The following is a 17,511-nucleotide window of genomic DNA, read 5'->3' on the forward strand; positions in this document are numbered from 1 at the left end:
CAAGTTACTACTGAACTTCGTAGGTCCACAAGGACACGTTCCGCACCAGAGTGGTACGGCAACCCTGTCCTGGAAATCATGTTGTTAGACAACGGTGAACCTTCGAACTATGAAGAAGCGATGGCGGGCCCGGATTCCGACAAATGGCTAGAAGCCATGAAATCCGAGATAGGATCCATGTATGAAAACGAAGTATGGACTTTGACTGACTTGCCCGATGATCGGCGAGCCATAGAAAACAAATGGATCTTTAAGAAGAAGACAGACGCGGATGGTAATGTGACCATCTATAAGGCTCGACTTGTCGCTAAGGGTTATCGACAAGTTCAAGGGGTTGACTACGATGAGACTTTCTCACCCGTAGCGAAGCTGAAGTCCGTCCGAATCATGTTAGCAATTGCCGCATACTATGATTATGAGATATGGCAGATGGACGTCAAAACGGCATTCCTTAACGGCTTCCTTAAGGAAGAGTTGTATATGATGCAGCCGGAAGGTTTTGTCGATCCTAAGAATGCTAACAAAGTATGCAAGCTCCAGCGCTCAATCTATGGGCTGGTGCAAGCATCTCGGAGTTGGAACATTCGCTTTGATGAGATGATCAAAGCGTTTGGGTTTACACAGACTTATGGAGAAGCCTGTGTTTACAAGAAAGTGAGTGGGAGCTCTGTAGCATTTCTCTATTATATGTGGATGACATATTATTGATGGGAAATGATATAGAATTCTTGGAAAGTATAAAGGCCTATTTGAATAAGTGTTTTTCAATGAAGGACCTTGGAGAAGCTGCTTATATATTAGGCATCAAGATCTATAGAGATAGATCAAGACGCCTCATTGGTCTTTCACAGAGTACATACCTTGACAAGATATTGAAGAAGTTCAATATGGATCAGTCCAAGAAGGGGTTCTTGCCTGTATTGCAAGGTGTGCAATTGAGCACGGCTCAATGCCCGACCACGGCAGAAGATAGAGAAAGATGAGTGTCATCCCCTATGCCTCGGCCATAGGGTCTATTATGTATGCCATGCTGTGTACCAGACCTGATGTAAACCTTGCCGTAAGTTTGGTAGGAAGGTACCAAAGTAATCCCGGCATGGAACACTGGACAGCGGTCAAGAATATCCTGAAGTACCTGAAGAGGACTAAGGATATGTTTCTCGTTTATGGAGGTGACGAAGAGCTCGTCGTAAAGGGTTACGTCGACGCTAGCTTCGACACAGATCTGGATGACTCGAAGTCACAAACCGGATACGTGTATATTTTGAATGGAGGAGCAGTAAGCTGGTGCAGTTGCAAGCAAAGCGTCGTGGCGGGATCTACATGTGAAGCGGAGTACATGGCAGCCTCGGAGGCAGCACAGGAAGCAGTCTGGATGAAGGAGTTCATTACCGACCTAGGGGTGATTCCCAATGCGTCGGGCCCGATGACTCTCTTCTGTGACAACACTGGAGCTATTGCCCTTGCGAAGGAGCCCAGGTTTCACAGGAAGACCAGGCATATCAAGCGTCGCTTCAACTCCATTCGTGAAAGTGTTCAAAATGGAGACATAGATATTTGTAAAGTACATACGGACCTGAATGTAGCAGATCCGTTGACTAAACCTCTCCCTAGGGCAAAACATGATCAACACCAGGACGCAATGGGTGTTCGATTCATCACAATGTAACTAGATTATTGACTCTAGTGCAAGTGGGAGACTGTTGGAAATATGCCCTAGAGGCAATAATAAATGGTTATTATTATATTTCTTTGTTCATGATAATTGTCTATTGTTCATGCTATAATTGTATTATCCGGAAATCGTAATACATGTGTGAATACATAGACCACAACGTGTCCCTAGTAAGCCTCTAGTTGACTAGCTCGTTGATCAACAGATAGTCATGGTTTCCTGACTATGGACATTGGATGTCATTGATAACGGGATCACATCATTAGGAGAATGATGTGATGGACAAGACCCAATCCTAAGCATAGCATAAAAGATCGTGTAGTTTCGTTTGCTAGAGCTTTTCCAATGTCAAGTATCTTTTCCTTAGACCATGAGATCGTGCAACTCCCGGATACCGTAGGAGTGCTTTGGGTGTGCCAAACGTCACAACGTAACTGGGTGACTATAAAGGTGCACTACGGGTATCTCCGAAAGTGTCTGTTGGGTTGGCACGGATCGAGACTGGGATTTGTCACTCCGTGTGACGGAGAGGTATCTCTGGGCCCACTCGGTAATGCATCATCATAATGAGCTCAATGTGACTAAGGCGTTAGTCACGGGATCATGCATTGCGGTACGAGTAAAGAGACTTGCCGGTAACGAGATTGAACAAGGTATTGGGATACCGACGATCGAATCTCGGGCAAGTAACATACCGATTGACAAAGGGAATTGTATACGGGATTGATTGAATCCTCGACATCGTGGTTCATCCGATGAGATCATCGTGGAACATGTGGGAGCCAACATGGGTATCCAGATCCCGCTATTGGTTATTGACCGGAGAGGCGTCTCGGTCATGTCTGCATGTCTCCCGAACCCGTAGGGTCTACACACTTAAGGTTCGATGACGCTAGGGTTGTAGAGATATGAGTATGCGGAAACCCGAAAGTTGTTCGGAGTCCCGGATGAGATCCCGGACGTCACGAGGAGTTCCGGAATGGTCCGGAGGTGAAGAATTATATATAGGAAGTCAAGTTTCGGCCACCGGGAAAGATTCGGGGGTTATCGGCATTGTACCGGGACCACCGGAAGGGTCCCGGGGGTCCACCGGGTGGGGCCACCTATCCCGGAGGACCCCATGGGCTGAAGTGGGAGGGCAACCAGCCCTTAGTGGGCTGGGGCGCCCCCCATGGGCCTCCCCCCTGCGCCTAGGGTTGGAAACCCTAGGGTGGGGGGGCGCCCCACTTGCCTTGGGGGGAAAGTATCCCCCCTGGCCGCCGCCCCCCCCCATCCAGATGGGCTCCTGGCCGGCGCCCCCCCTCCCAGGGGGCCTATATAAAGGGGGGAGGGAGGGCAGCAACATTACAGCCTTGGGCGCCTCCCTCCTCCCCTGCTACACCTCTCCCTCTCGCAGAAGCTCGGCGAAGCCCTGCCGAGACCCGCTACATCCACCACCACGCCGTCGTGCTGCTGGATCTCCATCAACCTCTCCTTCCCCTTGCTAGATCAAGAAGGAGGAGACGTCGCTGCACCGTACGTGTGTTGAACGCGGAGGTGCCGTCCGTTCGGCACTCGGTCATCGGTGATTTGAATCACGGCGAGTACGACTCCGTCATCCACGTTCATTGGAACGCTTCCGCTCGCGATCTACAAGGGTATGTAGATGCACTCCTTTCCCCTCGTTGCTAGTATACTCCATAGATGGATCTTGGGGAGCGTAGGAAAATTTTAAAATTGTGCTACGATTCCCAACAATAAGTTCTTAAAAAATGTTTATCATTTCGGGATTACAAAAGTTCGGACTCCACCGAAATATGCAAAATAAGGTTGAACTTTTTGACCGTGGTCCTCGGCAGAAAATGGGTTGTAATAAATTACTTAAGAATTAGCAAATGGGCTGCAAATTATTAAAAATTAACAAATTGGCTCTATGTTGTCTGCCAAAGATTTGGAGGCTGACTTGTGGGCCTACTAAGTTCATGCATACACAAGGTTTATCAAAAAAGAAACTTAGTCAACAATCGACTCTACCAGCGTCAGACCGTTAGATGTCAATCTAACAGCAATTGTGCTTCTTCAGTGTCTGATCTTCCTGCCCCAGCCGCCCAAACCAGCGCCGTCAGAACCGCCTGCTCCCGCCTCCCGTGCCCGGCTGTGCTGCCGGGCAGGCCTCACGGCCCCATCATATACTTGCATCCCTGGCCCGTCTATCCCTCTACTCACCCACACCTCCTGTTATTTTCCGGCGACGGTAGCCGAACCAGTCAACCCTCGTACTCTCCACCGCGTGGGCAGCTACTGCCATGTCTTCCCTGGCTCCATGTCGTTCTCTTCGTAGGCCTCGCCGTCGTCCACCGCCCTGGTGCTCTCGGTGCGGCGTGGTCAACGAACGACATCCATCGAAAGTGGACTGTACATGGAGAGGCTAACAGTTGGGTCCATGGCCGCACACAAGGAAATTCCTCCTTTTACGCACAAAATAATGAATCCTCCACCTGACATCTGGGACCCGCCGGAAGGGCCTCTGTATTTCGTGAAAAAACGTTCCCTTCGCTGACACGTCGGACCCACCAACTATATCTTCGCACGCAAGGAAGTGCCTCCTTATTGCGCACAAAAAAATGAATACCCCCCTGCCAGCTGGGACCCACCATAGTGGGAGGCTGACTTGTGGGCCTACTAAGTTGACGGGGATGGAGGGCTTTGTCAACCTAGTCAATATGAACGATTCTAGCTCCAGTGACCGTACGATGTCCATCCAACGGCCTTAGTGCTTCTTCAACCTCTGGTCTTCTTGCTCTAGCCACCCAAAGCAGCGCCGGTCATGCCGCCTGCTCCTGCCTCCCGTGGCCGGATGTGCTGCCGCGGAGGCCTCAGCGCCCCCATACTACTCCCACCGCTGGCCAGGCCATCCCTCCACTCACCCACACCCCCTGTTATTCTGTGGCGACGGCAACCTCACACCACAGCTGAACCAGTGAACCCTCGTACTCCTCTCGCGTGGGCATCCACTGCCGCGTCTTCCCCGGCTCCGTGTCGTCCCCTTTCTAGGCCTCGCCATTGTCCACCGCCTTGGTGCTCTCGGCGCGGCGTGGTCAATGTGGTCAACGACCGACTTCCATCGGAAGAGTACTGTACGTGGAGAGGCTGACAGCTGGGTCCACGGTCGCAGCTGGGTCCACGGCCACAGCCCAGTTTTTTGTGATTTGCCAAGTAAGTCGCTTTGTCAGGCCTGTTGGGCTGCAAATCTTTTAAGACGAGGAGAGCTTCATTCGACTGGCCGAGAAAATGGCCAATCAGTAATGAGAAATGGGTTGTACATTTTTAAAACACATCAAACCGGCAATTAGTTTCAAATTTCTTTTTTTCATTTCGAGATTTTAAATTGCATTGATTTTTATGCGTGGACAATTTGTTGGATTTTATATTGATATACATTTATTTTTAAAATTAGTTTGAATGTGACTCGAAATTTCGGGATTAAAAACAGTTCGGACCGCATCGAAATATGCAAAATTTCGTATAATTTTTTAACCGTGGCCACAATATGGGCTGTAATGCTAACAAAAAGAATATGGGTTCCAAAAAAACCTTAGGAATTAGCAAATGGGCTGTAAATTATTATAAATAATGGCATATGGGTTGTATGATGTTTTCCATAGATTTGAGGCTTTCGTAAAAAAAAGGTTGACGGACAAGCAGTGACTGTTGGATGTTCATCCAACGGCCGTCGTGCTTCTTCAATCTCTGCTCTTCCTGCTCCAGCCGCTCAAACAAGCGCTAGCGGGACTGCCTGCTCTCTCCTCCCCGCGGTCGGCTGTGCTGCCGCGTAGGCCTCACCGCCCCACCGTACTCCCATCGCTGGCCTAGCCATCCCTCTACTCACCCACACCTGCTGTTATTCTCCGGTGACCGCAGACGAACCAGTAAACCCTCGTACAGTCGTACTCCCCTCCGCATGGGAAACAACTGCCGAGTCTTCCCTGCCTCCGTGTCGTTCCCTTCCTAGGCCTCGCCATCGTCCACCGCCCTAGTGCTCTCGGTGCGGCCAAGTCAACGTGGTCAACGACCGACATGTATCTGAAGTGGACTGTACGTGGAGAGGCTGACAGCTGGGTCCACGGCCGCACGCAAGGAAATACCTCCTTATTACGCGCAAAATAATGATTCCTCCACCTGACATCTGGGACCCACCGAAAGGGCCTCTGTATTTCACGAAAAAAAGTTACCACCGCTGACAGCTTTGACCCACCAGCTGTATCTTCGCACGCAAGGAAGTGCCTCCTTATTACGCACAAAAAAAATGAATACTCCCCCTGCTAGCTGGGACCCAGTATAGTGGCATGCTGACTTGTGGGCCTACTAAGTTGACGGGGACGGAGGGCTTTATCAACTTAGTCAATATGCACGATTCTAGCTCCAGTGACCGTACGATGTCCATCCAACGGCCGTAGTGCTTCTTCAACCTCTGGTCTTCTTGCTCCAGCCGCCCAAACCAGCGCCGGTCGTGCCTCATGCTCCTGCCTCCCATGGTCGGTTGCGATGCGATGGAGGCCTCACCGCCCCTACTACTCCCACTGCTAGCCAGGCCATCCCTCTACTCACCCACACCCCTTGTTATTCTGCGGCGATGACAGCCTCACACCGCAGCGAACCAGTGAACCCTCATACTCCTCTACGCATGGGCATCCACTGCCGCGTCTTCCCCGGCTCCGTGCCGTCCCCTTCCTAGGCCTCGCCGTCGTCCACCGCCCTGGTGCTCTCGGCACGGCGTGGTCAACATGGTCAAGGAACGGCTTCAATCGGACGTGAACTATACGTGGAGAGGCTGACAGCTGGGTCCACGGCCGCAGCAAGGAAGTGCCTCCTTATTACGCGCAAAATAATTATTCCTCCACCTGACAGCGGGGACCCACCGGACGGGCCACCGTATTTTGCAAAAAAAACGTTTCCCCTGACTGCTGGGACCCACCAGCTACATCTTCGCACGCAAGGAAGTGCGTCCGGGCAAAAAAACGATTCGCCCCCTGACTGCTGGGACCCACCAGCTACATCTTCACAGGCAAGGAAGTGCCTGACAGTCGGGACCCACCTGGTCGAAGCGTACGTAGCGTTGTCATTCTGGTCGCGAACGTGTACGTACATACTGGTCGATGTAGAGGCGCGCACGTGTCGTAGTAGAGGCGCGCACGTAGCATGTACACGTACGTACAGCGGCCAGTGTGCAAGAAAGAAAATACGGCCACGTACGTACATACGGGCAGGGTCTCGAACGCCTACTCGCGCATACGTACGGCCAGGGCTCGTGTACATGGCTGGGTAGGAACGGAGAAATTGCGTCGTCGTCGTGTTCATGGGGAGCCAACCGGCTGGGTCAGAACGGAATGCGTCGTCGTGTTCATCGGGAGGGCTTGGACGGAACAGCCGATGGAAACGAGGCCTGGCGTACCATAGAACAGAGGAACCGGCCTTGTGTTCGACCGGCCACGTTCGAAACGGGATCCTGTTCATCGGGAGGGGTCTGACGTACTGCAAAACGGAGGAAACGGACCTCCTACGGTCGAAACGGGGGTCCTGTTGATCGGGAGGGGTGTGGCGTACCGCAAAACGAGACTCCACGGGATACTGTTCATCTCCACCGTCGACCCCCTCCAGCCTCCACGGGCTACTGTTCATCCACCGTCGACCTCCTCCAGCCTCCACCTGCGACTTTTCATCCACGGGCTCGTGTTCATCCAGCCTCCACCGCGCGCTACTCCACCGGCTACTGTTCAACCAGCCCTCTCCACGGGCTACTGTTCATCCAGCCCTGCACCATCTACTGTTCATCCAGCCCTCCACCATCTACTGTTCATCCGGCCCTCCACGGGGTGGTCTTGTTCATCCAGCCCTCCATGGGGTCCTGTTCATCCAGCCCCAACCGGCTCGATCGATCGGGGCCCTGTTCATCAAGAGGCAACACCACGGGGTCCTGTTCATCCACCCCCACCGGGAACTGTTCATCCAACCCCCCCCAGCAACGCTCACTGTTCATCCAGAGGCAGCATCGATCGGCTTCAATTGGCAGCAGTAGCGAAGGAATCGCTCGATCGGGTTCAGTTAACAGCCATCGATCGATCGCTCGGGTTCAGTAACGCGTAGCCTGCAGTGCAATCGCTCGGGTTCACTTAGAGCCCAACGCCTCGCTCGGGTTCAGTTAGAGCCCAACGCCTCGCACCCACGCGCGTGCGTGTATGAGAGAAATGCCCATCGCTCGGCCCCGACCACACCCACCGTAACCGGGAACACCCCGATATTTTCCTCGCCCTCGCTTCTACCATGGTTTTTTCCGTCATGGACGGCCCAAAGAATGTCATGCAGCTGCGTTTCTGGCCTGCCCAGGACGAAAAGCCCATTTTCTGTTATGATTTTTTGTCATAGAAGTAGGACCCCACCACATCTATGATGATACCGGGTTTTGTCACAATTATCGTCATAGAAGTGTCATAAGTATGGCAGATTTTTTTTTCGTCGGCCCAAAATGTCACGGATGTGTCTTTTTTTTGTAGTGATGGTGAGGTCGAGGACGAGGGCATAGCCGCCCGGGTTCGGCATGATGGCCGGATGGTCTTCCCGGGTCCATATGACCTGGCGCTCTGACCAGTGCATGTATTCCGGCTTGGCCGGGGCGACGGTGTTCACCTCCTGCCGAAGGAGGCGCTCACTGCGTTTGTCGTTGCCAAGGCTGGTGAAGACGACGTAGGTCGCGTTCTGGGTCGGGTAAACATCGTCGCGCATCGCGCCACTGCCCGGGGCGGTGGAGGAGGCGGAGGCGGTTGCCCCGCTCTCGGAGCCGGGGCCGGAGGAGGCGGGATGTCGCCCCTCATGATGCGCTTGGTGATGGCGCACTGCCGAAGCGTGTGCGTGGACGGCCTCGCGCCGCTGTGGTGCTTGCAGGGAGCGTCGATCATCTCCTCGAAACTCATGGCGGGTTGCCACGTGGCCTTGCCGGTCTGCCGGCGCTTGGCGGCCGGGTCGGTCGCGGGCGCCTGCTCGGCGGCCGCGACGAGCCGGTTGTCGTAGTGCTGGGCCGGCTGGTCGGCCTTGCGCTTGTTGTTCTGCTGGTTGTGCTGGTGCCAGCTTCCTTCGTCGACCAACTTCGGAGGGGGAAGCGGCTTCGCCTTGCCGGCTTCATCCAGCGCCACCTGGATCTTCACGGCGGAGTCGATGTTGCGTACTTGTCCGCCGTCACCATGAGCGTGGCCGTGGTGCTGGCTCGGAGCGTAGGAGCTTGTGCTTGAGGAGGGTGCCATCCCGGCACCCATTGACAAAGTATTGAATCGCTTGGACTTTGTGGACGCCCTCGCAGCTGTTTCGGAGCTCGGTCCAGCCTGCGAGGTACTCGCGGCCGGTTTCCGCCGGCCCCTACACGCACATGGCAAGCTGACTGGGGCGGCCGGGTCGCTTGTAAGTGCTGGTGAAGTTGCGCACGAAGGCCTGCTCGAAGTCGACCCACGCGTTGATGCTGGCCGCCGGCAGACTGTTCAACCATGTGCGGGCCGACCCCTGGAGCATGAGGGGCGCGTAGCGCACGGCGAGGCGGTGGTTACCGCCGGCGATGCCGATGGCGGTGGTGTAGTCGGTGAGCCAGTTTTCCGGCTTCACAGTGCCGTTGTACTTGGGGTGTCGCGGGGGAGCGTGAACCCTTTGGTGAAGGGCTCGTTCCGGATGCGTCGCCCGAAGCACGTTGGCCCGACGAGGCCGCTCTCCTCCAGCTCCTGGGAGAGGGCGATTCGGTCGAGGCGGTGGGGGGCGTCGGTCTCGTCGATGGCGCGCAGGGCCAGTCAGTCAATGACCGCGCCGCGGGGGGCCGGGTCGACCGCAGTCGAACGTCAGTCGGGTTGGACCAGGGGTTTGAGTCGGCGTCGGACCTCCGGGACCGGCTCGTCGCCCAAACCGCTGGCAATCGTCGGGACGAGGTTGCACCGGGTCCGGGTGTGGCCGGAGTGCGCCTCGCCAGGTGGTGAAGATGCCGTGTTCTGGTGGTCGCCGGGTCCGGCGACGCGGGCGGAGCCGGATCCGGCCAGCTTGGCGAGTTGGTTGAGGCGGTCCTGCTGCGTGTTGGCCGCAGCAAGGAGGTCTTTCACCCTTTTGAGGCGGTCCTGCTGTCGGTGTCAAAACCGGCGGATCTCGGGTAGGGGGTCCCGAACTATGCGTCTAAAGTGGATGGTTACAGGAGACGGGGGACATGATGTTTACCCAGGTTCGGGCCCTCTCTATGGAGGTAATACCCTACTTCCTGCTTGATTGATCTTGATGAATATGAGTATTACAAGAGTTGATCTACCACGAGATCGTAATGGCTAAACCCTAGAAGCCTAGCCTGTATGACTATGGTAATGAGTATATCCTTTCCGGACTACACCCTCCGGTTTATATAGACACCGGGGGGAGCTAGGGTTACATAGAGTCGGTTACATAAGAAGGAGTCTTCATAATTGGTCGCCAAGCTTGCCTTCCATGCCAAGGAGAGTCCAATCCGGACACGGGTACAGTCTTCGGCCTTCATGTCTTCACAGCCCATCAGTCCGGCCCATGGATAACAGGCCGGACGCCCGAGGACCCCTTAGTCCAGGACTCCCTCAGTAGCCCCTGAACCTGGCTTCAATGACGAGGAGTCTGGCACGCAGATTGTCTTCGGCATTGCAAGGCGGGTTCCCCTTTCCGAACTCCAAGATAGTATTTACATGTAATTATTGTATCCGGACTTGTATACACAACTGTAGAGAGAATATAATTTTACACGAATCCAATTCGCTGACAAATTTTTGTAGCATGACATCACGCCCGACCGGTCATAACTCCGAACCGTTTTTAGTTCGCCGCTCCACGTCCCGAGACGCGGTTTCCATTGGCACGTCTTGTCAAAGCAGAGATCGTGTCCCCTTATCGTGGGATTTCCATGAATGCGGGCATGGGTAACCCAACCGTGCGGTTTATACAGCCCTTGGGAATAGGCGAATTCTAAGGCGAGTGGGGAGGCGTTCAATATTTACTGCCTTTATAAGGGGATAAGGATTCCCTCTTCCTCTCCCACGCCTTCTCTCTATCTCCGCCCTTCCAATCTCGAGCTCCAGCGCCCAAGTTCTCATCTCCTTTCCACTCGAGCTAGCACTCAACCATGTCCGGATCCGGAGGTCAGGGCAAGTGGATGGTCTCCTCCGTCAAGGAGGAGGACATTACTGAGCTTCGGGCGGCCGGATACTTGGCAAAGGAAATCGCCCACTGTCTGCCGGCCGAGGGACAAGTCGTCCCCACGTCGAAGCCCAACGAGAGGGTGGTATTCATCCCTCATTTCTTCCGCGGACTAGGGTTCCCACTCCACCCTTTCGTCCGCGGGCTGATGTATTATTACGGGATAGATTTCCACGATCTGTCCCCGAACTCCTTCATCAATATCTCGACGTTTATCATCGTGTGTGAGGCCTTCCTCCGCATCCAACCCCACTTCGGGCTGTGGCTCAAAGTCTTCAACGTGAAGCCGAAGGTGGTGGATGGCCAGCACGCGGAGTGCGGAGGAGCCATGGTGAGTAAGCTGTCCAACGTCTCCTGGCCAAAAGGCACTTTTGTGGATACAATAAAGGAGTGGCAGAAACAGTGGTTCTACATCACGGAACCCCGCGGCACCACCTGGGCCACAGCTGCCGAATTCCGCTCCGGTGCTCCCATGCGACTCACCTCCTGGGTCGAGAAAAGTCCGAACTGGTGTTCGCCCGATGAGCTGATTGCGCTGCAGACGCGCGTTCAAAGCATCATAGCCAAGAACGTCAAGCTTGTCGATGTAATTCAGGTGATGCTGGTTCGCCGGATCCTCCCGTGCCAGCGCAGAAGCCGCCCTCTGTGGTAATTTAATCCAAAGAAGCATCAAACCCTGGCGAGGCTCTTTGAAACCACTCACGAAGGTGCCTGGAAGTTTCTCTTTAAGGGCAACGAGAAACCGCCGGCCACAGATTCAGACCGTGGGCACGACATTAAACACCTCGCCAACGAGGTATGTTATTTTTAACGTATCCCCTACTTGTTTGTTTCGAGGATGATGTCTGAGCTTTTATCATTGCTTTTTCAGGATTGGATGGAGAGGGCGAAGCGGATCTAGTGTCCGGCTCCGCTGCCTGAAGAACCGATCATCCCGCGTCTAGCGAAGATGCTGGTGCCGACACCATATAAGGCGCCGGAGAAGAAGGCCAAGGGGGCCAAAAGTGGCCCCCGTCGCAAGGGCGCTTCAGACGTGACGTCCGAAGACGAAGAAGCCCATTCCTCCGTCCCTAAGGACGATGATGAGGAAGAGGAGGAGGAGGAGGAGGAGGAGAAGAACCCTCCCCCTGAGGAGGGAAAGAAGAAAAGGGGGGCCTCCACGATTCTGGAGGCGGGAACGCCCAAGAAGGGGAAGGGTGCCCTTGCGGTCAACACCGCGTGGGACATTGATAGCAGTCCGGAGCGACGCCTCCGCACTAAGCCTCGGGCCGCATCGTAAGTACTATGACTCACGTATACAAGTGTACCCGGCCTCTCCTTTTTATTGTTTTGACGTGGTTAATTGTGCTATTGCAGTCCGGCCTGTGACAGCATCCAGCGATCCTCATCTGGAGGTTCGTTGGATCCGGTGGAAATGGCCAGCATGTCGCCACCGCCCGCTTATTCCCCCGAGGCCAAGGACGACACCGAAGTGTTGTCCCGGAGGACCGCTCTGAGCCGGGGAGGGGCCCAGGACGCTGTCCAGGAGGCACCGCAAGGCGAGACCTCCGCTGCCGGACACATGGGGGAGCAGATCCCCATGGAGACTGGCGAGGAGGGACGTATTTAGTTCGGCCCTCAGCCGGATACGATTCTGGGGATCGATACGGCCCCGAAATCCGGCGCGCGCCTTCCTTCGAAGGAGGGGGGTGCGCCAATTCCACCGATGGCCCCTGTCCAACCAGGGGCACCGGATAACCTAATGGAGGCGCTACGAGGCGCCTCCATTGTGGACGAGCACCGTGTGCTTATGGGTATGGTGATCGAGAAGGTTCAGTCCGTCAAGAGCGGACTAAACGAGGCCTGCAACAATCCGTTGACAGGTTTTGAGGTAAGTCACGTAGAAAGAGAACACCCCGTGCTGACAGTAGCCCCTGAGACACTGTCTGGTGTTCGGAAAGAAAGGCCGGACAGAGGATCAACCCTTTGCAGGAGACTAACTTGATATGTATAAATGAGCAGGCGTCGCTGTTGGCCGCGACCTCGCATGCTGCCGAAGTCTCTAAACTGAAGCAGAGGTTGGAGCGGGCCGAGAACGAGCTCGGCGAGGTGAAGATTCAGCTCCAGGAGAAGCAAGGTGAGTGACGACTTGCTGTGTATTCGGAAAGAATAAGCGGTGAGTATTGACCGGAGTGTCATAATATGTGTAGGGACGGCGACCGAGGTCGAGGCCCTGAAAAATGCCCTGGCTGAAGCCGAGGGGAAGGCTGTCCAGCAGCAAGCCGCCCGTAAGAAGCTCAAGGCCCGGGTCAACGAGGTCCAGCAGGAGCTCCAGGACGCGGTGAAGAAGTGCGAAGCCTTGGAGCGCGAGGCATCGGTTCAAGAGACCGAACTTACCAAGGCTCGTCAGAGCGCGGAGACTGCACGGAATGAGGCCCGGGACGCTCTCCAGGAGATGCAGGAGGCCAAGAAGGTCGCAGCGGGTAAGGCTTTTAACATGCAAAGCAAGTATGCGGAGAGGAAGTACCTTTTACTAACCCGGATTCGAAGTTGCCCAGGGGCTTTTTCGGATCTACCACGCAGCGTGTCCGATGCCGCGGAGTTCTTCCGAGCCAGAGAAGGGAATTCCACGGAGAAGCTGTTCTGGTCGCAGTATGCTGTGCCGGAACATCCGGTGCCCTTGCCGATCAACTAAAACAGTCGGTCGAGCTGCACAGGGTGGCCGAACTGGCCATGAAGGATTTAATCATCTGGCTGTGGCCAGCCGAACCTATACCTAGCAGCTATTTTGGCCTCGTGAAGCGGGTGGTGAAAGCCTATCCGCGGCTAGACATCGTCAATCGATCAGTCTGCATCGAAGGTGCCTGCATGGCCTTCGCCCGTTGCAAGATGTGGTGGGCAAAGATGGACGCCGTCGAGGTGGCCAGGGGCCGCCAGAGGGCAAGGAGCACCGCACACCCGAGCGATATTTTGCGGATGTCCTAGAAGGGTCTCGACTTGCAGCAGCGCAGTGCGGGCAGGACATTGTTTTCGAATGAACACACTCAGGTTTTGTACTTGCCTTGTATAAAAACAAAGCCGGTTTGTAATATAATGTTTGTTATGTTTTAATTGTTTCCTCCTGTGCGGCCGTGTTGTATGGAATCTGAGGGTTGGCCAGTCGTCGGCTTCTGCCCTCACATTGGTAGTACGGAGGTGTTCGGGATGGAATCTACAATCTTTATCCAATTATACGGTCCTTGAAGGAGTTGTTTAGCGCAACGAACCAGGCAATCAGATTATGCGGCTTAAACGCCCTCACTTAGCCATAGGAGTTTTATAATAAAACATGGGTGCAGCCCCTGGTATACGAACCAGAGTGCTGTCAGCGTCTGATCGGGAAGTACCGACCCTTCGCGGCATGCGGAAAAAATCTCCAACAATTTGTGACCTCCGAACAGCTGACCGGCTCTCGCCGCATCATGACAGTCAGTTTTCGGCTTTCTCTACTGAGGTGCTTATCCGGTTTAGACCAGGGCACAATCGCAGTAGTTCTCCCTTTACTACCCTACCCGATGTAGCGGAACGTAGGGTAGCAAGCACAGGAGCCGGGCAACCCAACTATTGATCAAAGACATGATTTAGAGCCAATGCATATCCGCTCGCTCACCGTCGTCAGCTTACCATATATTATTATTTTTGAGGTGGTACTAAAATTGTTCTGAGACACAAAAGAATTCGGCTGTTACAACGCTCGCCGTCTGGGCCTGGGCAGCGTCAATGCTAATGGGCCTTTAGAAACCTCCTCTCACCCCTTCTGTCTTTTTTCTATTCCACCCGAACAAGGAGCAACGACATGAGTGCTTCTCTCGAACAGAAAAAGGAAAAGGCCGAGAATAGGAGCTAGGGTTTGAATCGCCATCTCCCTGGACAAGGGGATGCGATGGGGGCGGGAGGGGCGTGGGCCAAGGGGCCGCCCGCGGCGGAGCGCTGTGCCAGGCGCGGCGGCAGGGGACCCGTGGAGGACGGGGCGCGCGTGCAGTGGGTGTTCGTCAGCTGCCCCGGGGTGGGCAAGGCCACCTACGCCGGCCGCCTATCGCGGCTCCACGGCGTGCCCCACATCAACACCGGAGCTCTCCTCCGAAAGCCCCCTCTGCAGCGCGCCGCCACCATCAGCCCCACCCACCGCGCGCCGCCACCATCAGCCCCCGCCGTCGGCCAACCCCCCGCCGTGGAGCGCCGCCACCGCCTACCCTCCTCCCATCGGGACCCCCCTGGATCCAAAAATCCATCCACCCAGTCCTCGCCGCGATTTCTAAATCGAACCTACCGGCAGCCGGCGTACTGGCGGGGTGTGGGGAGAGATCCAGATGGTGACGGCGGACCAGAGGTCGGAGGCAGCGAGGTCCGACAGAGAAGGGCGAGGTGCGGCAGAGGAGGCGAGGGGTGGGCTGGTGTTGGCGACGAACAGCGGCTGGGTCGGGCGCTCGGTGAGGCAGAGGCGCGGGGGCACAGCTGCGCAGGGAGGCTGCCACCGCCGAGACAACCCCTCAGCACGCCAATGCCCGCGGGCCACAGACGCGGCGGCCTTGACATCTCATCGATGACGCACATCGGCGTGCTGCTTGAGCGTGAGGGCAAGGAAAACATCGAGCAAGCGGTCATCCGGAAGGCGGCGGCGCAGAGCCTCGTGGAGCATGCAGAGGAGGAGATGCATCTGAAACGCCTTACCATGAGCAGACTGCCGAAATTCTTCATAGAGGCCTCCACTGACTGACAGAGGTATGCAATTTCTCTGCTCTACATCACTAAACTGAAATATCTGCAGATGATTCCAGTACAAGTAAGATTTTTATGTGAGATAGTAGCCGTGCTATATTTATAAAACAAGGTTCTGTGCTCCTAAGTCTAATGTTTTGTGCCTCACATCTGAATTCAGGTAAAGGCAACCGCTGCTAACTGCTCTGCCACAGGTACGAAAACAATCGTAATTCTTTGCCGAAAAGGCGAAAACAATTGTACTAAGCACTAACACAATCACGTTTCGGCAGGGGTGAAGCCAGTAGTCAATGGGTCATCTCCGTACTCCAGGTTCAGCACTAATTACTGTTTGGTTAATGTGGTATTGCCGAAAACAATAGTACCAAGCACCAACACAATCACCTGAGTATATCACATGGGTATAGTACTGATTACTATTTGATTACCATTATACAGGTTTTGAAGGTAAGACATTCAAAGTCGGGCTGTAAACTCACTGGGGTCGTTTCTTATCATCAATGGGGACTGCATGTTTTGAACGGACCATATTTATCCCATATCTAATAGTTCTGATGGCAAATAGACACTGCTTTACTTTTAACTTTTTCGTATGGGTGTGTCCTTTTATTAAGTTAGGAAATTGGGATATATGTTGGTTTTGCATTTGTGACACAGTAAAAGTTGTACTTGCTAATGATACCAGGTGGCATCTTGAGAATGTGTTATTTTCTTGAAATAATCACCATTGTTTTCTCACTTGGTCTTTATCTTAAAAGATGGAGCACATATTGGCATACACTAGAACATTGTAACAGGATAGTGAGGCGAAGATGTTGATGCAGTAATGCACGCGGACACGGCAAGGACGAGAAGCGGGGCTGCTTGGACACACCGGCGTGAATACGTGTTGATGCAATCCTACACGCCGGAGTTGTAGGCGGACACGGCAAGGACGATGCTGGGCTGCTCGGACACAACGGCGTGAAGACGTGTTCATGCAATCCTGCACGCCGGAGTTGTAGGCGGACACGGCGGCGAATATATTTTTTTTCGAGGGGCGGCGAGGACATGTTGATGCAGTACTGTACGCCCGAGTTTCGTAGGATGTTGTGGCATTGACCCACCATCAACCCATGTACAAACTTTGGTTTGCTGCCTAAACAAGCACGTACTACAAGAATGGTCTAGATACAACTTCTAATCATCTCCTCCTCCAATTAATTTTCTCATTCATCCAAAGCGTTCCTTTTCTTATTTTGCTTAAAAGTTCTTAATTAGAAAATAGTACATCTGTTATGACCGGCATAGGGGCTTAGCCCAGTGGATTATGGCCCGAGTATGTTAATTAGGGGCTTAGAGCATTACTAGTAGAACCCTCAAATCCTTAAAGCAGTTTTAAGGGTTGAGAAGTGCCACTTTTTGACACTTTTAAGGGTTGAAAAACAGGGGCAAATACTAGAACCCTTAAACTGCTTTAAGGATTAGATTTGAGGGTTCTAGTCTTTGCCTCGACCCCAACCTATAAATCTATCATTTGACATCTCATAATTTATGACAACAAGAACACAATCAGCTTCCAAACAAACTACCAAATGACAATCATTGATGCATGGTTTAATAGTTTACATCACAAAATCATCATCTTCCTCCTCTCATCGGCACCATCACCAAAAAGTTGCACCTCGGCACCATCTCCTAGACCACAAGCGGGCTACATCAAGCATCTCCATCGGCACCGGTGGAGTCATACACACCGCCATCACCACAACTACTCATCGGAGTGTCACCTCGAAAAGTAGAGGACGCAACACGGAACATCCTCTTCCTCTCTGCGATGTCCTCCTTGGTGTCCTTCCACCATTGCAATTGGTCTTGATCCATGTCCTTCTTGGACATCATAA

At 53.9% G+C, this 17,511-nt stretch overlaps 1 protein-coding gene across 2 annotated transcripts; it reads left to right on the forward strand.

Annotated features, from left to right (window-relative positions):
• Window positions 1–14,681: 14,681 nt before the first annotated feature.
• Window positions 14,682–16,814, forward strand: LOC123079179 (uncharacterized). 2 transcript variants are annotated; one of them, XR_006437884.1, is made up of 4 exons: window positions 14,682–15,631; window positions 15,789–15,822; window positions 15,901–15,940; window positions 16,067–16,814. XR_006437884.1 is itself a non-coding variant. In XM_044501883.1 (3 exons), exon 1 carries the CDS (start codon window positions 14,793–14,795, stop codon window positions 15,624–15,626), a length of 834 nt encoding a protein of 277 aa, XP_044357818.1. In that variant the 5' UTR covers window positions 14,683–14,792; the 3' UTR covers window positions 15,627–15,631; window positions 15,789–15,822; window positions 15,901–16,814. The 2 variants fall into 2 exon arrangements, 1 of the variants encoding a protein (XP_044357818.1); XM_044501883.1 differs by having other exon boundaries at window positions 14,683–15,631; window positions 15,901–16,814.
• Window positions 16,815–17,511: the final 697 nt, after the last annotated feature.

The sequence above is a fragment of the Triticum aestivum genome, chromosome 3D (assembly GCF_018294505.1).
Source record: "Triticum aestivum cultivar Chinese Spring chromosome 3D, IWGSC CS RefSeq v2.1, whole genome shotgun sequence".
Taxonomy (NCBI): Eukaryota; Viridiplantae; Streptophyta; class Magnoliopsida; order Poales; family Poaceae; genus Triticum; species Triticum aestivum.